Source organism: Ambystoma mexicanum, chromosome 10 (assembly GCF_040938575.1).
Source record: "Ambystoma mexicanum isolate Mex_15411 chromosome 10, UKY_AmexF1_1, whole genome shotgun sequence".
NCBI classification, from domain to species: domain Eukaryota; kingdom Metazoa; phylum Chordata; class Amphibia; order Caudata; family Ambystomatidae; genus Ambystoma; species Ambystoma mexicanum.
Window position 1 is genome coordinate 191,159,831 of NC_090932.1, and position 23,969 is coordinate 191,183,799.

The 23,969-nt window shown below is 47.3% G+C and overlaps 1 protein-coding gene across 4 annotated transcripts in view; it reads right to left on the minus strand.

Annotated features, from left to right (window-relative positions):
* CCAR2 (cell cycle and apoptosis regulator 2) overlaps positions 1-23,969 on the minus strand; it is a 456,719-nt gene that overhangs the window by 20,215 nt on the left and 412,535 nt on the right. For all 4 annotated transcript variants that reach the window (XM_069617701.1, XM_069617699.1, XM_069617698.1 and 1 more), the window contains 2 exons: positions 16,598-16,744; positions 15,976-16,099 (listed from right to left, as the gene is read on the minus strand). In XM_069617701.1, the coding sequence (XP_069473802.1) occupies positions 15,976-16,099; positions 16,598-16,744 (271 nt within the window). The remainder of the gene's footprint in view (positions 1-15,975; positions 16,100-16,597; positions 16,745-23,969) is intronic.

The window sequence follows — 23,969 nt, forward strand, 5'->3', positions numbered from 1 at the left end:
TGGAGCATGTACCGTCTGCTGTCCGGTATATGCGTCTTAGTTTAGCTGGAGTGTAACCTATGTATAATTTTATAGTGTATCAGCTTATAACATGTTGCAGGATATGTATTTTGTCAGTCCACAGATGTGTGTCCATTGCTTACTGGTGATTGGTATCCTAGGTCTGATTCCCACATCTCCTTGGCTCTATGGAGTATTGGCGTTAGAGTCGCCAGTATGAGTTTGAAGCGGACATCTTCGTCGTCCCTGCGGTGAACATGTAACCCATACCTAGGTGGATCACTGGTTCTGCCAGAAATGCTTTCCACACCTTGGCAATGGCAGCTCTCATACATAAGTAGTACATTTTGTCTTGATGTGTTTCCCATTAGCTCCTTAATCGTTTCCCATGTTATAAATTCCTTGCTATGGGAAGAGGTCTCCAACTTGATTGATACCTTTGGTGCCCCAGTGCGCGGCAATCTGTGTCTAATGCAGGTGGAATATAATGGGCGCCCCACAATGGCATATTCGGATTGTACAGAGTTTCTGCTCCATGTGTCTCCGCAAACTTGGCCCATGCAGTGCATGTCACCAGAGTCGGGTCTGTGGTATGGTAATGTTTGGGACGTGTAGCAGCAATTTTGTGAAGGAGTTTAATCGGTTCTTGGGGCTGTGTGGTGCTTGCCGGTTGTTGTGAATTGAGGTAAGCCGAAGCCCATTGTGACACGTAGTGGGCCTGCGCTGCCAAGTAGAGTTCAAAGTCAGGTGCAGCTAGTCCCCCTGAGTGTGTTGATCGGAGATCACCCGCCAACTAATTCTCGATTGTCCGTTCCACACCAGTGAAATGCATGCACTCTAAATTTCCGAAAAGAATGATCTCCCCTGCCATACCGGGTCAGTACTGAACAGGAAACAGATTTGGGAGGATTATCATTTTGACGAGTGCAAGCTTGCCTATCATTGATGTTGGTAGGGATCTCCAACTTTCCATTTTAACAGAAGGCATCTGCTAACATTTCGTAGTTCACGGCACGGGATAGTTGTGCCGCTCCAGCGACGTGTACCCCTAAATATTTCATGTGAATGGGTCTCCAGACTAATATGTGAAGTTTGGGTGGTCGGACAGTTGCTTGTGTAAGAGGGAATATTTCCGATTTGGCGGTATTCAATTTAAGTCCGGAGTATTCTCATAATGTTTTAACTGCCTCTAAAACCTAGCCTAGGTTGCGCACGGGATTCTTTAGATACAACAGAATATCATTGGCATATAGCAAAAACACATGAGCAACAGCACACGAGGACTGACATCGATCTGATACTCGCACTGAAGCTCAGCACCCGGTGTATACCGAGTTGAAGCTGCCAACAGACCACCAGTCCTCTCATTATCCTACTCCCGCTTCACCTACTAACCCATCCCACCTTCTCATTTGCAGATCCGCCAGAGCGCCTGGGGACCAACTCCGTTGGTGATGGTGTGCTGTACAAATTCCTTTAACATTTAATTTAGTGTGATGATCTCTTCTCTACCCGCCAGCTGCAATCCGAGTTTGCTGTATTTGGCTCTCAATAGGTCCGCTAGTGGTTCTATGACAAGTGCAAACAAAAGGAGACAATGGGCAGCCTTGACGAGTGCCCCTCATCAATTCCAAAATTGCAGAGTGGCCGCCATTGATACCAATTCTAGCATGCGGATGCATGTACAGCACCTTGACCCATTTTATAAAGTTATCACCAAACCCATAATTGTGTAGGACTCTAAACAAATGTCCATTAGACCGTGTCGAATGCCTTCTGCTTATCTAATGTGAGTGCAACCCCTTGTAATTCTTTCGCTATTGCCGCCAGTATGTTGTAACCGCGTTGCATGTTGGACACTGTAGATCTCCCTGGGCAGTCTTTCAGCAAGACTAACAGTGTGTTGCAATTGACAATCCGCCTTGAGATGCGTGATTTAGAGACAGGATCCCCTTCTCTACCAGCTGCCACTGAAACGAAAAATTGATTTGTCCTTCTCAGTGGTCTAGTTCTTTCCAGGTAAAACAAGAGTGCCCTGCGCACATCCAATGTGTGCAGGCTTCTTTCGGTCAAGTTAGTGGGGTTCTGGAACAAAGTAGGCAACTCTATTGACTGGTTCACATGGAACTTGGAAATAAATGTTAAAGGTACTTTTATAGCGCACCGTCACCAACGAAATTGGTCCCCAGGCGCTCTGGCGGATCTGTAAACAAGGACGGGTAGGGTTAGTCGGGAGGAGGGGAGAAGGAGAGTGGGAGAAGTGGTGTGCTGTTAGCAGCTTCAGCTCGGTATACACCGACTGCTGGGCTTTGGTGCTAGCATCGGATCCGGTGAGGACTCGAGTGCTGTGGGTGAGGTTTATGTGTTGTTGATGCGGTGTGGTAAAGTGCATTTGGATGGCTGGGAGAGAAATGGTTGTGTGGCTTTGTGCGCGTTTAAGTATGCAGAAGATTGAGGGTTGGGTTAGTGGGGTCTATATCCTGAATCAGGTACTTGTGGTTCAGTTACAGTTGTATACCTGTGGGTTGGGTTGTTGCTGGTTCCTCGTTGGCCGACTCGCTTTGGTGGTGCTGCGCTAATCCAGCTCTACCATATAGAGTATTGTTTGGATTGGTATGTGCGTCTGAACATAATCTTCAGGTGTGGGACTGGGTGGGTGATATCTATTCTCAGGTGAACTAGTGTGACCCTGGTCGGTAAAGGCTTTGGATGGTTCGGGGTCGTGGTGATGCGTTGTCCTAGTGGATTCGTCTTGGTGAGCCTGTGTATTCATATGTTCGTATCCTTCGGTCCTGACTGGTTCTTTGGTTTCCATGGGGTGAACATCCTTGGGGATATTGTTAAGTTGTAGTATTTGTGTGGTGGGCATTGTGCTTACTGCTCTGTATTGGTGGGCAATGTGAAGTGATGAAACATTCTGTTTCTCACCCACTGGGTTGGGACTCGCGGCGCAGTGCTTCCTTTCCCTCCATATTTTGTCCTTAGGCTGTGGGGATGGTAATAGTTAAGGTCATGATTCTCTTGATGTTTCGTCCTAGTGTTTGTCTTTGTCTTGCTAGGTTTACTGTCTTTGGTCGTATTGCGGCTGTCTCCTGTTTGACCGTTTAGTATGTCGTGGGATATTTGTCTTGGCTTTCCCATTGATTGATCAATGTGTATTAGGTCGCTCTACGTTCATTGATGTTTTAGTTGTGTGCGCGCCCCTGTGGCTGGTCTTTGGTTTTCTCCTCTATTTTTTGCGACAATCCTTATTTCAGTTTTGCCTGGGTTGATTTTGAGGGAGTTGGAGTTCATCTAGAAGAATACATTGCAGAGGCAGTTTTCTAGCGTTGAGTTTCTTTCGGGTTGTCTTGTATTTTGAAGATTTGTGTATCAGCGTAGTTGTAGCAGGTGAGGCCGTGGATTTTGATGATTGATAGATAAAGGTAGATGCTGAATAGTAACGGGGAGAAGGATGATTCTTGTGGTACTCCACAGGTGGAATCTCTCAAGCTGGATTTGAAGGGTTTCATCCATACAGTTTCCGTTTTGTTAGGAAAGATTTGATCCATAGTAGGGCATTGTCTGTTGTTCCAAGTCTTAATCTCGTTGTGAGGGCGTCATGGTCGACTGCTGCTGATAGGTCTAGGCGTATCAAGGCAGTGCTGTTGTCCGAGCCTGCATTGATTTTTAGATCATCCCATATAGAGAGTAGAGCTGATTCCGTTCCTCAGTGTTCTGAATCCAACTTGTGCCTGGTCTAGTAGGCCGTGCTCCTATATAAACTCTTGGCTTGTTTTGTATATGCACGTTTTGAGTAGCTTTGCTGGATACGGGATGTTGGAGATGGGTCTGTAGTTGGAGGTCCTCTGCGTTTCCCGCTGTATCTTTGAATAGTGGCCTGATGTATGCAGTTTCAAAGGCTTGTGGCACTTTCCCAGTTGCGATGGAATGGTTGAGGACGTTCCTGTGATATTCCATGGGCGTTCCTTGTTTAAGAATCCATTTGTATATGTCTGGTGGGCAGGGGTCTTCGGCGGACCCCGAGTTATTGCTTTCATTCACCAGTTTGACGAATGTCTCCACTGATATTTCTGGAAAGCTTCGTAGTTTGTTTGGGTGCGCCACCTGGGTGTAGGTGGGGGTTGTGGTCAGATCAGGCGGTCTGCTTTGTATGGTTTGTTGGATGTTGGTGTGTTACATCCCGGAGGGTTTTTGATTTTGTTTATGATTTTGAAGAGCTTTTTGGGAGTTTGGTGCTTCAAAGATTCAGTTGTCGTGGTGTTTCCCTCTGATTTTTGTATGTCCGGTTGTGTTGTAGGAATTTTAGTTTGTTTGCTGCATCGTTTTGTTTTCTCCAATCAAGTTCTAGTCTTCGGTTTTTCCTTTTCACGGTGCTAAGTAGTGGGGAGAACCATTTTGCCAATGACCGTTTATTAGAAGAAGCGAAGGGTTTTTATTTGGCGATGTCTCTGGTAGTTATAATCCAGGAATGCAGCAGGGTTAACTTTTTGTCCAGGTCATCTTCTTCCATGAATGTTGGGTGTGGTTTACTTAGCTCCAGGAGTTCCTTCAGGTTGGAGTTTTTGATGGTTCTCCAATTTCTTTTCATGGTGTTCGTTGTTTTGTCCGGTTGACTGTTGGGGGTGGTCATATTGATTAAGAAGGGGATGATGAGGTGGTCACTCCAGGGTATTTGAATTGGGGGTGCCATGGTAAGGAGTAGTTTGTTCGCGAAGATTGCGTCAAGAGTATGCCCTGCCGAGAGGGTTGTTCCTTTGACTAGTTGTTGTAGCTTCATTGCTGCTAGTTGGCTCGTTAGCTATTTTTGTATGGTCGTGGTTTCTTCTTCGAACCAGATGTTGAAGTCTTCGAGGACTATCAGGTGATTGTGTTTAATGGCTAGGACGGTGATTGCTTCTGAGAAAGTCTACGAAGGTTGCCTTGTAGGTTGGTGGGCTATATATTTGTATGAATTTCAGGTTTGTTTTGGGGCTTGTTGCTAGACGTATGATTAGGGATTTGCATTTAATCGATGTTTAGTGGGTCTTCCAGTTTGATATCCAGGAGTTCCTTGTGAATTATGGCCAGCCCTAAATGTAGGCGCAAATCGAGGGTGAGTGCTTAGAACCACCTTAGCTCTATGGATTAACCAAAGTGTCTAGGACTGAAAGGGCCTGTAGTTCACTATAGAAGTGATAACCACTAGGAAGGCTGCTTTGTATGTAAGATCGTTGAGACTTGCTTTATGCATAGGCTCAAAGGGAGCACCCATAAATCTAGTCAATACCCCATTCAGGTCCCATCTGGGAGCCGGGTTAAAAATGGAATTCTTTTAAACCCTTCCATCAAAGCCTTAATAACTGGTACCTTCCACCACAACCCCTTTTGTTGCGACGTGGTGTAGGCTGAGAGGGCAGCTAGATGACCATTCAGGGAATTAAAAACCAGTCCAGAGTCGAGTAAATGAGTCAACACCACAATGTGTGTAGGAGAGTAGTCAATGGGATTGATGCCCTTGGAGTTGCACCAGATAAAGTGTTTCAATTCACTGGAGTAGCAATATCGGGTGTTAGGTTTCCTCGCCTCCATAAGATAAGCATGTCCATGCATCTCAGAGTTGTTTAAGTGCCTGAACTCTATGATCTCAAGAGCCAGGCCACTAAATTCAGGGTTTGCTGGCATGGGCGAAGTGTTTCTCTCTTGTCCTGAGAGAACATGTTGGACAGGCAAGGCAGCTTCATTGGAGGAGATCGGGACATCTCCATCAGATGAGAACCATGTCTGGCGGGGCCACACGGGGGCCACTAATATCATGGTGACAGGTTCCTGGTGCATCTTGTGCACAATCTTGTTGAGTAGGGGAGTCGGGGGGGGTGGGGGGGGGGGGGGGTGGGGGGAAAGCAGAAACAAAATTTCCCTGACCATGCAACCCAGAGACTGTTCCCTTTGGATCGGTTCTGGGGGTACCTGGAGGCGTAATCTTGGCATTGAGCGTGCTCTCCAGAGCTGCGAACAAGTCGATCTCTGGGAAGCCCCATTGCGCGAAACCGTTAGGTCTTCGTGTAGTCGCCATTCGTGCTCTACGGGCAGTGGGAAGTCTCTGCTGAGCACATCCGCCAGAAGACTGAGTTTCCCTGAAATGTGTTAGGACAACAGGAACATCCTGTGTTAGAGAGCCAATTTCCAAGTGTTCTGTGACAGCGTGGCTAGCCCTGGAGAGTGCGTGCTCCCTTGTTTGTTCAGGTAGTACATGGCCGTGGTGCAGTCTGTCAGGATCAGGACTTTATTCCCCTGTAGCTGTGTCTGAAAGGCTTTCAGTGCTTTGAATACAGCTAATAGCTCCAACAAGTTTATGTGGTTGGATGCTACTTCTGGGGACCACACGCGGTGCGCTGTCTGCTGAAGCAGGTGAGGGCCCCCCCCCCATCCCCCGTGAGAGATACATCTGTCGTGAAAGTGGCGAAGGCTTTCCCCTTGTTAAGCAAAGTTTGTATGCAGTACCATTTGGAACCACTACAAACAACTAGGACAACAGGTGTAAGCAAAACCAACCTTTGCTATAAGTCTGTACTACAGAGTTCTGTACTTTACACTGTACGGGTCTGAGGCATTTCAGGACCAAAATGGCATTCAGAGTACTTGAGGTAGGAGCAAAAAGGCATAGGTCAATAAAAGGAATATTACCGTTACTCTTAGTCAGTGCAAATAGTTTGAGTTCACCAGAGAAGCCAATTCAATGCAATAGGGTAGGCCAAAGCCAATGGGCTAAAGTCACGGATAGGATAAAGCAGTTCTGGTAGATAAACGGAAAAGTCTCTGCCAAAGTTCTCAGAAATAGTTTGTAAAACGAAGAATCATGTTGGGTCACAAGCTGATTAGGCCTGCGAGTTGGGAAAGTTTCAAGCACTTTCACCGCGAGAGGCAAGTACTCTTGCGGTTTGACAGTACCTTTACAAATGAAGAAAAAGATGCAGCTGGTGACCTCTGTTCCTGGCAGTTCCTGCAGATCTCGCTGTTCCTGGGCCTCAGTCGTGGTGACAAGAGGGAGGGTGTCGGGGTGACTCCTGCACTGCACTGGGGCTGGTCAAAAAGCTGGCAAATCTTCAATTCCGGTAGCTGTAGTCAAGCACACAAGCTGTGTCCCTCTCCCTGGTTATTCGGTTTCCTGCAGCACTTTGAGGAAAATACAACCAGCTCCAAGAATGGTATCCAGGTGGCTTAGTTTTGAGTTGATTGGTCCCACCAACTCAAAGGGAGAAGTTGTCCTTGCAGGGCTTCTGTCGAGATGAACTTAGCGATTTGGACCTGCAGCAGGGCTTCTCCGGGCAAACCAACAGTCCAGGAGTAGCAGCAGCCATCCTCTTCAAGCTAGTCTTCGGTTCTTTCGTTCCAGTGGTCGACTCTGCCTTCCAAGCCAAGAGGCTCGCTTTTTAGTCAGTTCTCTCCCATTCATTCCAGCCTAGGTGTCAATCACCCAGCAGGGTGGCTGTTGCCGGACAGTCAGCCAGGCAATCACCACAGATAGGAGACTAAGCACAGGGAGTTTCAGCACCTCCCTCACTTCCTGCCCACCCCAGACACTCAGGCGCCAGAGGCAGTCTTCACTTCTGAAGCCCGCCAAAGGTAAATGAACAAAGGAACCAAACCTGGTTTGGTGCGCAGAGCAAAGCTCTAGAAGGACCTTTCCACAAAAGAAATGGCGAAAAAAGACCGGGACCCATTTTTACAGAGGGGGCTCAGACGTCATCTTGAAAAACATGGCTCCCGTGTTTTAACGCTACCAGTGTTCACTGTCGGGAAAAATCATGGTAGTTAATTGTAAAACCACTGCCACCAGCCATTTCAAGAGGAAAGGCTAGCATTTGACTTCTACATGAGTATCTAGACACAGGGGATATTAAGTAACCCCTCCAGCACTCGATTGTAAGATAGGGTGTGCTGGGTCTAGGAATTAAAAAAGGCTAGTAAAGTCAATTTCACTTCATTTACTCTGGGAAACAGTATTTTATCCCAGAGAAGGTATTTAAACCTTGGGAAAGCCTGAAAAGGTTTCCCTGTGTCACTGCACTGAGGGTGCTGTGTAACACACGAAAAGATGATGCCTATGGAGTGGTCTAAAGCTCTATAACCAAAGAAAATAAACACAGAAACAAACAGAATTAAAAAGTTCAAAGTCCCTAAGACAGCAAAAGAGCTGGAGGGCTCTAAGGTGGGAGGAATTGCCACATTTTGAGAATTCTCCCTAAGACCCCTTCAAGCGGTTTTCCCTTGACTACCACTGCAGAGAAAACACGAAGGCTGGCAAGACAACTACCAGATCTTCCCATTGTACGCTGGCCTGACACCAATGGCTGTTGAGCCACTCTTGCATGAACGCATGCGCAGACACGCGTGAGGAACTAAGTAAATGCAGGACGCCATCACTCCTAGTAGTCGCATAGCATTGCGTACAGTCACTTCTGGACTGGCTACATATTGAGGGATCTGAAACAGCATGTTCGGAACCTTCTGAGGGGAAGACGAGGCTGTCTTCTGTCTGAATTAGAGCCCCTAGAAACTGTTTGACTTGACTGGGGTCTAGACTGAATTTCTTCGATGGAGACTCCCAGGCTGAATAAGAGGTCGATTGTCTTGAGTGTTCAACAGACATGTTCCGTAGGACTCTTGTTACGAGCCAGTCGTCGAGGTAAGGGTAAACCGGGACAGATTCTCTGCACAGGTGCGCTGCTGCCACTGCCAATACCTTCGTAATCCCCCTAGGCACTGAGCCAATGCCGAAGGGGAGTACTTTGAACTGATATTGCTTGTTCTTTATTGTGAACCTTAGGTATATTCTGTGTGCCGGCAACATTGAAATATGAAAGTATGCATCTTTCATATCCAATGTAGCCATGTAATCTCCCGTTTCAGCAGCAGTATTAATTTCTGTAATGTGAAAATATGAAACTTTTGAGGTTTGACAAATTTGCTCGCTGGGCGCAAGTCTAGAACAAGGCGCATGGTGAGATCCTTTTTGGGTACAAGGAAGTATACTGAATAAATACCCTTGTTTACCTGTAGAATAGGAACAACTTCTATGGCGCCCTTTTCTTGAAAGATCCGACCTCTTGCAGTAGGATGCATAGGTGTTCCGGTGTCGGGTGTCTTGATCTTGGCGGTCTGAATGAGGTGGTCGGCAAAATTCTGTGCAGTACCCGTGGGTGACGGTCTTGAGTATCCACCGGTCTGTTATCCCCTCCCATGCATGAAGGAATGATGTTAGACGTCCCTTCCACCCCTCCCGACAGGTGTGGCATGGGAGGGGACCCAGATCTGAAGGTCATTTCTGACCTGAAGCCGGGAAGCCTGTGGGGGTGGAACCCCAGCCTCTACACTTTCCACACCGCTGTCCTCTAGGTGGATATGTGGTGGTAGTGTTCAATCCATGTCCTGAATTCCAGTGGTTTCCTGAGCCATATTGGTTCTGAGGGGAGAGAGATTGCCCACGAAAGGACCGACGAGAGACGCCCCCTCTGTTGTGAAGGCTTCTGGGTAATCTGTTGCAGGGGCGCGAGCCTCATGTTCTTTCTTGGCTGTCTCAAGTGCTTCGGCCATTGCCTTACCAACCAAGTTGGTTTCCTCAACTGGATTGTTTATTAAGGCTGCCTAGGTCTCCGGCTTAAACCTCAGCCAGGCATGCCGTTTGAGCAAGGTACCCTGTGCCAACGTTCTTCCTGCTGTTTCAGCAGCGTCTAAAGTGTTCTTAAGCACATTCCGATTCACTTGCTTGCCTTCCGATACAATTGCGAGCAACTTAGCCTGCATAGGTTCAGGTTCTTCTTGAAGGCCTTCTTGTAGCAGGTTCCACTGGATGTCTGCATAGGTAGCCAACAGAATGGTATTGGCTATAAGGGTGGAGAATGCAGCAGCAGTTGTGACCCTCTTCCCCAGTGTTGGGCAACGTTTGAATGCAGTACCCTCTTGGAGCACTACAAACTAGGACTACAGGTGTAGGCAACCCAACCTTTGGTATAAGCTTGTACTACACAGTTTTGTTAGCGTGTTGAGCAGCCAGGCTTATCTCAAGAGGGGAAATGTGAGCTGTAGTGGAGTTACATAAAGATTCACAGTTACAGGTATTCAAATAAACACTTACACAAGGTTTCTTGCATAAACAATGTATTAGTTATAAAGCATTCTTCAGAAGGGAAAAATAGAATAGTAACAAATATACTTCAATACTGTAGACTGAGTTTCTGGATCAGACAAGGCCCTTTTGGGATGGCCCACAGACAACCTACACCTAGAGGTGACTTCAGTGACAAGGGTGCTGGGGACATTAATACCCAACTGTAGGCATACAGAATACTCTGAAGAAAATAAAAGGCAAAACTTATTAGAACACAAGAAATACAAATAGTCATAAGCAGGACAAATACTTTCAGATAGCTCAGAGAAGTCATCCAATTCAATAGGCAAAGCCAAAGTCAATAGGCCAATGTTTTTGTATAGGATGCAGCACTTCAGGTAAGTAAATGGAACAGTCTTGCACACGTTCTTAGGAGTCTTTCAGAACAAGAAGTATCAAATGAGGGCCACAAGCTGATTAGGCTTGTGAGTTGCAGAAGTTCCAAGCACTTCCACATCAACAAGTTCTCTTAGGCTAGTTTACAGTACCTTAGTAAAGAAGAAAAAGACGCAGCTGAAGACTCCTGTTCTTGTACAGCTCTGCAGAGCTCACCGTTTTTGGGCCTCAGTAGTGGGGACAAGAGGGAGGATGTCAAGGGACTCCTGCACTGCACTGGCGTATCAAAAACTGCCAACTGGCAACTTCATTTTCAGTGGCAGTTTCGCGTTTCAGCTCCTTGTGGTACCGCAAATAGCAATAAGTGCAGTTCCTGGCTGTCAAAGTGGATTTTCCTCATATCTGAGGTCCCGCACTCGACAGTGCTGGGGGAATGGGGGGGGGGGGGGGATGTCAGGCTTGGTCAGTCCTGCTTCGAAGGAGTCCGGAGGATCTTCCAAAAGCTTTAGGCCAGTTTACAAGTAACACACAATCTGGTATCCCTCTCCCTGGCTCTACAGTTTCCTGCAGCAACTCAACCAGCTCCGAGATGGGTGTCCAGGTGGCTTACTTGGGAGTTGATTGGTCCTACCAACTCAAAAAATGGAGGAGGAGTCCTTTGCAGGGCTCGTCGATGCAAACTTGGCGATTCGGACCCGCAGCAGGGCTTCACCAGGCAAACCAACGGTCTAGGAGTTGCAGCAGTCGTCCTCTTCAAGCTCCTCTTCAGTTCCTTCGTCCAGTGGTCGACTGCCTTCCAAACCAAGAGACTCCTTTTATTCAGTTCTCTCCAATTCATTCCAGCGTAAATGCCACTCACCCAGCAGGGTGGCTTGGCCTTGCCAGAAAATCAGTCAGCCAATCACCACAGAGGGCATTTGGGTCTCCAAGGAGACCAAGCACAGGGAGTCGGGCACCTCCCTCACTTTCTGCCTACCCCAGACACCCTGGAGCCAAAGGCAAAGCGAACAATGGGACCAAACCTGGTTTGGCACACAGTAAATCTCAAGGACCTTTCCTTGAAAGAAATGGCAAAAAAACACGACTGGGGCCATTTTGACAAAAATGGCACCCTTGGGTGCTTTATTGCAGCTGCGAGCGCAGCACGCTGAAAATGCACACCGTGGTAGTTAAAATGAAACCACTACCACCAGCCATTCAGTGAGAAAATGGTAAGATACAAAATATTACATGAGAAGCTAGACAAAGGGGATACTAGGTAACCCCTCCAGAACCCTATCGTAAAGTTAAACGTAAGTAAAGTCAGTTTCACTTTACTCCTCTGGAAACAGTTTATCCCAGAGAAGGTATTTAAACCTGTGGGGAAATCTGAAAGACTTCCATGTGCCACTGCACTGAAGGTGCTGTGGGACAAGATGATGCCTATGGAGTTTGTCGGACTCCACAACCAATCAAGTCCTCAAAATCCAGCAAAATTGCAGGGTGTCTCTAAGGTGGAGGGAATTAGCACATTTTAGAATTCTCCCCAACAATCTTTTTTTTAAAAAAAAATGTAATGGTTTTTTTTTGGATAATTTATTTACAATACCAATAAGAATACACCAATGCATAATACACTAACATTATATACAAAGTCACAGAAAACAGTAAATAAACAACAAAATGCAGGATCCAAACCCGCCCAACCCCCTGTTCACATCTCGTTACCTACAAGATCAGTTCAACACAGTTCCTAAAATGTTCCCCAAATCTTAAACCCATTTTGCCTTGTTTTCTATACAGTCGTTCCTCCATAGCTGCCAAATTCCCCATTTCAGTCAGCCACAGCTCTTTGTCTAATGTAGCAATCGACTTCCAATTTCTGAGAATAATCTTTTTACCCATTGCAGCTCCTCTGAAGAACCATTTTTTCCTGGCACTGAGTGAGATCTTCCAAAATGGAATCATTCCCCAGAATTAACGTCTCAAAATTAAAATCAATTGTCACATCCAAGATTTTCTCGCAAATACCACCGATATCATTCCAAAACCCACGGACCTTCACACAATCCCACATCTGTTCCATAGTACCATCCTCCTGAACACATGCCCAACATTCCGGACCATCCTTCAAACCTCTCCTCCACAATTTTTCCGGGGTCCAATACACCCTATTCAAGATCTTAATTTGTCTTGCCCGTTGAGTCAGTCCCAAGGAACACAATTTGACATTCTCACACATCCTTTTCCAACTTTCCTCAGTAATGTCCGCTCCAATTCTCCAACCCCATTCAATTCTCAGGCTATCATTGCTTTTATAATTATGAACAATCTGCCTATACACCTGGCTCGCCAAACCGCCCTCATTCACCAATGATTTCCTCGTAAGAAATTCCAGGTTTAGACCATTCTGAAAATCAATTATACCAACTGCTAACTTCAATTTCCTGTAATCCGATAATCTGAATCCGTCAATACTGAACTCTTTGCAATTCTCTCGCACTTTTCCACACACCATCATTGAAGAGATCTCCAATCCATTTGATACCACCCAAAAATCACAGGCCAGAAAAAAGATTTGCCATTCAATTTAACAGACGGATTCAGCCAAACAGACGCATTCGGATCCCTGTATGCGTTCACACCCAATAAGACATTCAAATTCTTCCAGGAATCTGTGATGTAGTCAATTTATCCTTTACTCCCTTCGATAGAGGTTAACAATGCCCTAGGAGATAATGGACCATTTGCACTTGCCTCCGCCGTATCCCATACACTAGGACTCGTTTCCATGTAATCCACCAAAAAAAAGCACAACTGAAGGCCAGATGATGGGCCCTGAAGTTTGGTACACCTAAACCACCTTTCTCTAAAGGCAATTGTAGCTTCCACAAACTCAATCTTGCTGGTTTATTGTCCCACAAGAAAACTTGTATAAACCTGTCCAATTCTTTCCAATAATATGCATCAACATTCAATGGGACCATACTTAAGATATAGTTAATTTTAGGGGCTGACATTTTTAATGCGTTCACCTTCCCCCAAAGCGAAAGCTTCAGTAACCCCCCCACCCCCATCGTTCTAAATCAGATTTAAAAGCCACAGCAATCACATTCATGTTCACTCTTACCAAGTCACAAATCTTCGGAGTGATCCAAATCCCCAGATACAACATCCTATCTGGACACCAACGAAACCCTAGATCAGTGACATATTTTCTGTTACATCCAGGAACCAGCGACAACACTTCAGATTTGTCCCAATTCACTCTATAACCAGAAATCTCCTGAAATGAGGTTAAGACCCCCATCAATGTCGGTAATGAAAGACGCAAGTCCCGCAGGACCAAAAGTATGTCATCTGCAAACAGCCATATTTTTTGACAACCACCCCAACATGAAACACCAACTATATCCAGTTGATCACATATGGCAGCCGCCAAAGGTTCAATCGCCAGAACAAATAATAGAGGTGAAAGCGGGCAGCCTGGTCTCGTCCCCCTCTCTAGTCTAAATGGATCAGATCGAATCCCATTAGTGTTAACATCTGCTGTCGGTTCCGTATACAAGAGCCTAATCCATGATCTAAAATTCACTCCAAAACCCAACTTCTCAAGCACTAAGAACAAGTAGTTCCACTCCAGCCTATCGAAAGCCTTCTCCGCGTCCAATGAAAACGCGGCCATCTCTTCAGTCTCATTCGATGCCTTATTAAGCGTGTGAAATAAACGCCCGATATTGCTGGAGGTTTTCCTCCCTTTTACAAAACCCGACTGATTTTCATTGATTAACCTCGGTAGCAGACCTTCCAATCTATTAGCCATGATCTTAGCCAAGATTTTGTTGTCTGTGTTAATCAGACTAATCGGTCGATAACTACCAGGAAGCGTCTCATCCTTGCCCTTCTTCGGAAAGACAGATTTCATAGCGTGTCTAGTCGAAGCCGGCAGTATACCCTCAGCCAAAGACGACACATACATATCAAGAAGATTCAGGGCCGAATCTGGCAATATCTTGTAGAATTCTACCGGAAAGCCATCAGGCCCCGGCGATTTCCCCACATTTAGTTTGCCGATAGCCATCTTAATCTCATCTAATGTCAGATCCTCCTCCAATAACTGTCACAATCCGAAACACTAGCAAGATTCACACTCTCCAGAAAGTCAATAGTCCCGACAGCCACAACAATTTCACTCTTATATAAATGCATGTAATAATCCCGAAAAACATTGGTAATTTCTTTCGGCATAAAAGTGATTTGGCCATCCTCATCTTGAATAGATGCAATTGATCTTTCAGCCTCCCTCATTTTCAATCTATACGCCAACCATTTATCACACTTCTCACCCTTCTCAAAATATTCACTTCTGTCTATTTGCAGTTTTCTTTCTCAATCCGCACGTCAAATTAACCAGATAACCCCTCAGTGCATTTTAAAGCTTCCCATACAACTTCCGGCCGCACATCACCAGTATGATTTATTGAAACAAAAAAATCAATTTCTGCCTTCAATTTATCCACCTCCTTTTCCATCTTTAAATACGCATTATCCATTCTCAACGTATACGTTCTCCGAACAGTATTTCCCAAGTCAATGTTCATCCTCACGTGAGCATGATCAGTCAATAAGATCGGGCCAATCTCACTTGACATAAAATTCTTGGTCATCAGACCAGCTGACAACAACATGTCTAATCTGGAGTAAACCGAATGAGCACCTGAGTAAAAACTGTACTCTCTAGCATGCGGATGTGGCAACCTCCAACAATCTCGTAAAGCATGTTCCTCTAACAAGTTTTTAAGAGAAACATAGTGACAATCACTGTCTAAAAATTCCTGGCACACTCCTATCCAAATCCTTATTCAAAACAGTATTAAAGTCACCACCAAGAATGATGTTATCTGAACCCAAGTCTTGAAGCGTCTGCGCCACCTGCCTAAAGAATGAACCATCATCTACCGACGGGGCATAAATATTACATAACGTCACCAAACAACCTTGAATATTAACTAGCAAAGCCACCATCCTGCCCTCACTATCCGACATTTCCCGTACGATCCTCAAAGGACAATTCCTCCTGATTAAAATTGCCACTCCTCTTGATCGAGATGAAAAACTTGAGCCATATATCCTTCCAACCCAACCTTTTCTAAGGCTACCAATTTCTTCTTTAAGTAAATGAGTCTCTTGAACAAAACAAACATCGCACTTCAATTCTCTCATGTGATTCATAATCGTGAGACTTTTCTTTGTATTGTTTAATCCATTTACATTCCACGTAAGCACATGTAATTCATTAGCCATTTTCTCTGATCTATCAATTACGAGCGCATCAACTACAGTATCCTCTACTAAATGAGATAATCTACATAGGATACCACAAGATGTGAACAAAACAACCCCCCCCCTCTGAAATAGAAGCAAGTCAGCAACAAACAAAAACTATATACTTGATATAACATTCTAAAAGTCCAGTGTCCCGGACAATCTGCTAGGAAGCACCAACTTACTGAAGAGATTGTTATCCACGCTTTGGTCAAGGTTGTTGCCATCAAAGCCCTCCTCGCGGCAGTACTTCAGGTTTCGGTATTGACAGACATACTGGGGAAACACCTTATTTAACATCCGCTTCACCTGCCATAAAAAATAAAATATAAACATTGTTTACCGTGGCCAAGGATTAACATCTATAATCAATAGCACGCTCAATTTCACCAGGGTGCACTTCAATGTTATCCAATGAACGAGTCTTTCAGTGTGACCATTTGCTGCACCCCTGTCCTTGCAGATTGCTCCACTCTCCTAACTCTTGGTTAGTAGCTTCACTTATCAGGGTAATGCTCAATACTGCAGGTTTATCTAGTTCCTTGGCAATGTCTCCAACTATTGACATTTTTACAACTTCTAGCAAGACCAGTTACTGATCATCATTGCTTTAAAACTGGAGATTCAAGTGCCTTGCTTTCAGATGGAGGTCATTTTTAGTGATGCAACAAGGCAGTGCATGCTTCTGACAAGTTGGAAATGTCAGTAGTTGACAATAGGAAAAAATGGCCAGACAAAGAAACAAGCTCCAATTTCAGCTCATCCCCAAATATTTCTCCCTTGTGTTTTCCACTGCTGACGTCATACCTGTTCGGTCGTGATATTCAGGCCCAGTGTAAGTAAAATCTTCTCCACATCACGCCGTTGAATGTAGCCGCAGAAATTCTGATCAAAGTATAGAAAGCCCAAGAGTGTCTCCAAGGGAAGGACTGCTGACAGCGTTGATTCTTTCTCCTGTCATTGTCAAATAACACAAACGTATGAACTAATTTTGATCATTTTCATGTGAGAAGCAGTGATCTAAAGAAATTAAAACGCAGAAATATCAAAACGATTGTTTATATGGAAAACATTACTCACCAGTAATCTTTTTGAATATTCCGTTTTAGTCGCATGCTATGCAGAGCGTGCCATCTAGTGGTTGGCTCGGATGTTGGGGATTAAGGCAGGGACTCAACCAAGGTTGTGTGGTTTAAGGGGCTTTCCATTTACCACTGGACCACACAAGTCCCTGGCAAGTAAAGGGCTCTTTGCCGTATAGTTATTCTAACAATACAGCAAACTATCCTGTGAAAGGAACTAGACCACACAAGTCCCTTTGAAATGTATTTTAAAAATTGCACCAAGTATCTTACAATGCGGTGACTTTGGAACAAGTTACTTACCTGTAACTGTTATCCAGCATGGATTTACATGCTCATGAATATTCCCAGTCAGACTGGAAATCCTCGGTAACAGAAAAAAAAACAGTTTCATTTCTGAACTGTATTTCCTTACAACCAATCACTGAGCTCCGGGTCATACTGCCCCTAGCCAATGACTCCCTCACTTCCTGCCCACCCCAGACAAAGGCGATGAAACAAAGGGACCAAACCTGGTTTGACGCGCAGAGACAAACTCTAGAAGGATCTTTCCAAAAAGAAATGGCTAAAAAAAGACTGGGTCCGGTTTAAACAAAGGGGGCTCAGACGCCATCTTGAAAAACATGGCTCCTGCGATTTAGCGCTACTGGTGTTCGCGGTCAGGAAAAATCATGGTAGTTCATTGTAAAACCACTGCCACCAGCCATTTTGAGAGGAAAGCGTTGCATTTGACTGCTAAATGAGTTTCTAGACAGAGGATACTAGGTAACCCCTCCAGCACTCTATGGTAAGATTGTGTGTGCTGGATCTAGGAATTTGGAAAGACTAGTAAAGTCAATTTCACTTTACTTTCTCTGGGGAACAGTTGTTTATCCCAGAGAAGGTATTTAAACCTTGGGACAGCCCAAAAAGGCTTCCCTGTGTCACTGCACTGAGGGTGCTGTTTGACACATGAAACGATGCCACCTATGGAGTTGTCTAAAGCTCCACAATCAAAGCACACAAGAGTAAAACACACATCAAAATACATGAGTGGGAAAAAAGGCACTCTCCAGGTAAATAAAAATCAAGTTCTCAAAATCCAGCAAAGTTGCTGGGGGTCTCTAAAGTGAAGGGAATTAGCACATTTATGAGAATTCGCCCCAACATGGAGATATCCGTGACCTGGAGGACCTCCCCTCCCTTCCCCTCCCCTTTCTTTGTGTATAGAGGGGACGTTTTTGGGGAGAAGACTGGCATCTTCTACGGGGTCTTCTCAATGCGTTGGAATGAAGATTCCCTCCGGGGAGGGAGGAACACTCTTGCCTTTGGAAGTGCGCCCTCCGAGTCCGCCTCTGCAGCCATCGAAAGGGATGCCACCACCAACTTGATGGAAGGCAGAGCCTTTGTCGGGTGTACCTGGGCCTTCACGGTCAGGACCGGTCCCTTGTCCTGCTTGGCCTTCATGGTAGTCCCGGATGCTTTGTCCTGCTTGGCCTTCTCCCTAGGGGGTGGGGTCGGAGCCTCGGTCCCCTCTGGCCTTCTCTCTCAAGGGCAGGCTGGCTTGGACTTCTCCTTGGCCGTCTCCAGGGCCACCTTGAGTTTACCCAGATGGTCCGACTTCCTCTTGGATGAAGATCATGAGCGTTGACTGGTGACTGAAGTCGCGGGAGACTAACACACCCTGGTCGCAGAGGAGCCCGCCGCAACAGCGCTCCCGGTGGCCGTGGACTTGTGGTGCTTGGCCTTTTGTTGGACACCTGCGGGAGGGGCGCCCTCAAAGGACTTCGAAGCCGGCTCAGCATTCCCAGACCCAGGAGATGAATGCTCCTGGGACCCACCCAGTACAGAGGCCTTGGTCTGTAGCCACTCCAGCCGCCTACGCAGATCCTTCATCATGCAAGTCGAGAGTTCACGGCAAAATGCACAATCTTCCACCTTGTGCGTCGGGTAAGGCAGTAAAGGCACTGGGTAATGTTTATGATCCAAATAAACATTCCACAGACCGCAGTCGGTACAAAGCTTTAAAAGGAGGGAATACTTCTCGTATGCCATGATCCACGCGGTGAGCCTCCACGAAGAAACTAATTCGCCCTTGAGGGGCGATCAAGAATCCAAAAAACGGGTAGCCGTTAATCAGAAGGTTGATCGATGGAGCACAGGTGCTCGATTGACCGGAAAATAGAGTAAAACTCTTCCAAAAAGTGAAAAATGCAGTAAAAGCTCGAGGACCACCAACACTTGCAAGTGCAGTAAAAATCTGAAGATGGCTGCCAGAGGAGGGGCTTAGTTAGAGGGCAGTCAATGGCTAGGGGCAGTATGACCCAGTGCCCAGTGATTGGTGGTTAGGAAATCAGTTCAGAAATTAAACATTTTTTTTCTGTTACCAAGGATTCCCAGCGTGACGGGGAATATTCATGAGCATGTGAATCCATGCCAGACCCCATATGGGAGGATGTACGATACATTATTCACCATAATCATATTTGATGAGTGGATCTGCTTAGATTCACATACTGCGCATATAGTCCAACATCTACTGGTAATCGCAGGGTATGGCATCTTTTTTCTGAAGATCAAAAAAGGGACGTAGACATGGGCGTGACCAACACAATGCCCAACAAGATGTTTAGTGTACCCAAAATCCTTCATGCGCTGAGGTCCCACCGGTTGTTTTTATGTCGTGAGGGAGCCTTACAGAATGCTTGAGTACAGAAGAAAGGTTTAAGATGTTTGTGTTCCTTCTACTCAAGAGGGGAGGAAGGGTGGGCACATGTGAATCAAAGCAGATACAATCATCAGAAATACGATTACGGTGAGTAAGGTAGGTCTTCTGATGCTTGTGAATCTGCTTAGAATCAATTCATGTGCATAGACTAGCGAGCAGTACCAGGAGATGGTGGGATGTGTGAAGGAACAGTAGCAAAGAGTTGTCTCAGCACAGCTTGTCCCACTTGAGAATCAGACTGTAAACAGTATTGTTGGGTGAAAGTAGGGACAAGTTATTTACCTGCAACTTGGTCTCCAGCATGGGTCTGGCATGGATTCACATGCTCATGAATATTCCCTGTTAGGCTGGGAATCCTCGGTAAAGAAGAAAATCAGTTTAATTTCTGAACTGTCCTAACAACCAATCACTGGTCTCTGGGTCATACTGCCCCAAGCCAATGACTGCCCTCTACCTAAGCCGCTCCTCTGGCAGCCATCTTCAGATTTGGTAGCACATAAAGTGGCAGTAGGACCAAGAGAAGAGACGCAGAGGGGTAGGAGGGCGGGTTTGCATGCAAATCCATGCCAGACCCATGCTGGAGAACAGTTACAAGTAACTAACTTGTTCCTTCTGCAGCATGGGGTCTGGCATGGATTCACATGCTCATGAATAAAGAATAAATAGCAGTACACACATGCACACCCACGGGAGGTGGCAAAGATCAATATTAAGCATCTCTTACCTCCTCACCAGGCTCACCTTCAAGCAAACGGGTTGCGCAGCACTGCTTGGAAGACTCTGGACTCCTCCCTGGAATCCCTGTCGACACAGTAGAATCTTGTGAAGAGGTGAGTTAACCTCCACGTAGCAGCCCTGCAGATGTCCAGCAGGGGCACACCAGACAGGAATGCCGTAGTTGCAGCGATCGCTCTGGTCGAATGGGCTCGGAAGGCCAGGCAACCGTCGGTTCACCAACCAGTGAAAATGGGCGATGCAGCCGGAGAGCCACTGGGAAATTGAAGCCTTGGAGAGGGCCTTCCCATGGTTCACAGGGCCAAAGTTCACAAAAAGTTGCGACCTCTTCCGGAAACTGGGTGGTCCACATAGAACTTGAGCGCTCTAGCCGCATCAAGCCAGTACAAAGTCCTCTCAGCCGGCGACAAAGGCTTCAGGAAGAATACAGGTAACACCAAGGGCTTGTTTATCTGAAAGTTCGACGGCACCTTGGGCATGAAGTAGGGGGGCGTCCGTAGCACTAACCTCATCTCGTGGAATGTCAAGGTGGTTTACAAGAGCGTGCCTAGATCTCTCCCACTCATGGTGCTGAGGTGATGGCCACAAGAAAAGGCATTTTCCACGACAAAGATTTCAGTGGCGCCGAATGCATAGGCTCGAACGGAGGATCCATGAGCCTAGTCAGCACCACATTGGGCTCCCACGCCGGGGCAGGAATGAACGGAACAGTCCATAGCAAACTCCTTAACGAGACGGTGTGACCATAACGACGACCGTACCGGAGATCTGGTGTACGGTGAAATAGCCACCAGATGAACTTTGATGGCGGCATGGGTCAGTCCAGCCTTGGCCGACAGCAAATACGGCAGTACCTGCAGAGCCGTGACTCGCAGAGGATCGATCTGTGCACGGCACCAAACTGCAAACCTCTTCCATTTATGTCCATAGCATTTGAGTAGCCAATGCTCTGGCCTTGGCAATAACCGCTTTGCAGTCCGCTGGGAGATTGTAGCCCCCGAATTCTATCGCTGCAGGAGCCAGGCCTTCAGGTTCAGCGATCCTGGGTTGTGGTGCAGAATTGCACCTCCTTCCCTGGCGAGAAGATCTGCGACCACTGGAAGCTTTACTGGAGGGGACGCTGACATGCCAAGAAGGTCCGGGTACCATATTTGCCTCGGCCACGCCGGTACGACGAGGAACATCCTGCACCGGGACCGCTTGAGTTGATTGATGAGTCGAACATGCAACAGCAACGGAGGGAACGCATACATAAACAGGCCGCCCCAGTGTAATGAGAATGTGTCCCCCATGCTCCCCGGCTGGGGAAACCTGCTGGCGAACCTCTGGCACTTGGTGTTCGTTACCGTCGCAAACAAATCAATCTGGGGATTGCCCCATCTGTGTAACAGGTGAGCCACTTGTTCCTGCCAAAGTGCACACTCGTAGCAAGAGCACAGCTCCCTGCTGAGAGTCGGCGATAATGTTCTTCACTCCTGTCAGATGAAACTGGATGAGTAACATGCCCTGGGCTACGGCCCAGTGCCATAGGTCCTGCGCCTCTGGAAAACACCAGGGATCTGGTGCCCCCTGCTTCCTGATGTAAAACACTGGTGCTATTGTCCGTGAAGACATGCACCACCTTGCCCTTGAGGGGCGGAAGGACTTGAGGGCCCAAAACAGTGCTCGCAGCTCTAGAACTTTGATGTGCAACGTCTTCGCCTCCGGCAGCCACAGGCCTCTTTCTTGAAGACTTCCGGTGTGAGCACCCCAACCTTCCAGAGAAGCGTCCGTCGAGAGTCTCCTGGTGCAGTGGGATCTGAAAATCCACGCGTCTGGATAGATGTGAGCGGACCTCATACCAGCCTATCACTCGACGGAAGCCCTTGTCGAGCTTGATCTTGTCCTGGAAGCTTCCCGACGCTTGTATCCAACGGTCTTCAAGGAACTTGTGTAGTGGACACATCCGCAGCCTGCCTAGCCAGATGAGGTAGATGCATGACAACGTCATCCCGAGCAGAAACTTGATGAATGTCACTTTGGCGACCTTCAGTGCGAACAGTCGTTGCACCTTGCCGAAGATGGCCACTATCCTTTCCTCCGACAGACACCAGGCACGACACTGGTGATTCGGGATCCCAGAAACAGCACATCCTGCGATGGAGTCAGGCAGGACTTTGCATAGTTCACAGAGAACCTCAGATGTGCCAGGAGTCGGACGGCCCTCGCTGTGTGGTCGACTGCGAGGTCCTTTGAGTTTGCCTGGATGAGCCAGTCTTCCAGGTAAGGGTATATGTGGATCCTCGTAGACACAGCTGCACCGGCGCCAGGCACTTGGTGAAAACACTTGCCACTGACTTCAATCCGAAGGGAAGGGCCTTGAATTGGTAATGTTGCCCTTGAAACACGAAGCGCAGAAACTTGGTGTCCCTTGTGGATGGGGGATGTGGAAGTAGGCATCCTCCAAATCCAGCAACTATAGGAAGTCCCCCTTTTCTAGCTGTCCGAGTACGTGCTGAAGAGTCACCATCCGCAACTTTGGGAACTTGATGTACTTGTTTAGACGACGGGTCTAGGATGGGCATCCATCCGCCGGTCTTTTTGGCGAGGAAGGAACGAGAGTACACTCCAAAGCCCCAGAGCCTCTTTGGGACAAGCTCTATCGTGCCCTTTTTTAGCATGGGCCACGCCTCCAGCAGCAGCTGAGGGACGTGGTTTTCGTGCCGGGCCACTGGTGCCATTTGGGGACACTTCCATTGAAATTCAAGCGTGTGTCCGTGGGCGAGAGCATACAGCACCCAACGGTTTGCAGAGCTGGTCTTCCACACGCCAACTAAGTTCGCCAGCCGGCCTCCCACCGGTGTGCACGGGTGGTGGCCCGACGCCATGGCAGGTTCAATCCCGTTTTGACGTTGAAGCGCCGCCCTGGGGACCCTGGCGATAACGTCCTCCAGATTTGGCACGGCCCCTGTAGGTCTCCTTGGCCGAAGAGCGGGAGGGCTGATGGTAGGACGAAGCACCTCCACTGAATACTTTGGAAGAACCTTTGGAATTTCTGCCTGAAGTCCGAAAGGACGGCCGTCGCTGTTGAAGCGTTCCCAAGCACGAGACATCCCCGTGTCCGCCTTGATGGCTTGAAAAGACCCATCCACCTTCTTCCAGAACAAATTGTCCCCGAAGGGCATGTCAAACACGACTGAACACCCTGGCGAAAATGTGTTGCACTCCAGGGCGACAAGGAGGTGGAGGGTGAACTTTCCTCTTCTTGGCTGGTGGTTCCCCTGATGGTACCAGGGCCGAGGGAGGAGCCGTCGATGCAAGAGGCATCCGCGTCTGGATCTCTGAGCACAGAGCATGCAAAGCAGCGAGAATGTCCGAGATGTCTCCAGGTGGCTGCCGAGTTGGCTGTGGTGACAGAGGAGACAGAGTTTGCAGCCTAGGCTGGTCCCCCCAAGCCCTCAACGCCCTGCTGCTCCTCGGTCTCCGTCACCTTTGTCATCGCCCTCGTCGGGATCCTTGCCGTAGGGCCTGCTCGACGCCTCGTTCCTCCTGGAAGGGCTGGAGGTTGGCAAGCTCCTCCTCTGAGGAAGAGGAGCTATCCGTGCCCTGGAAGGCTACTGTGCCCCCCCCCCCCTTCTCTGCAACCAGGGTGTGGGGGGACGGTTTTGGTGAGATG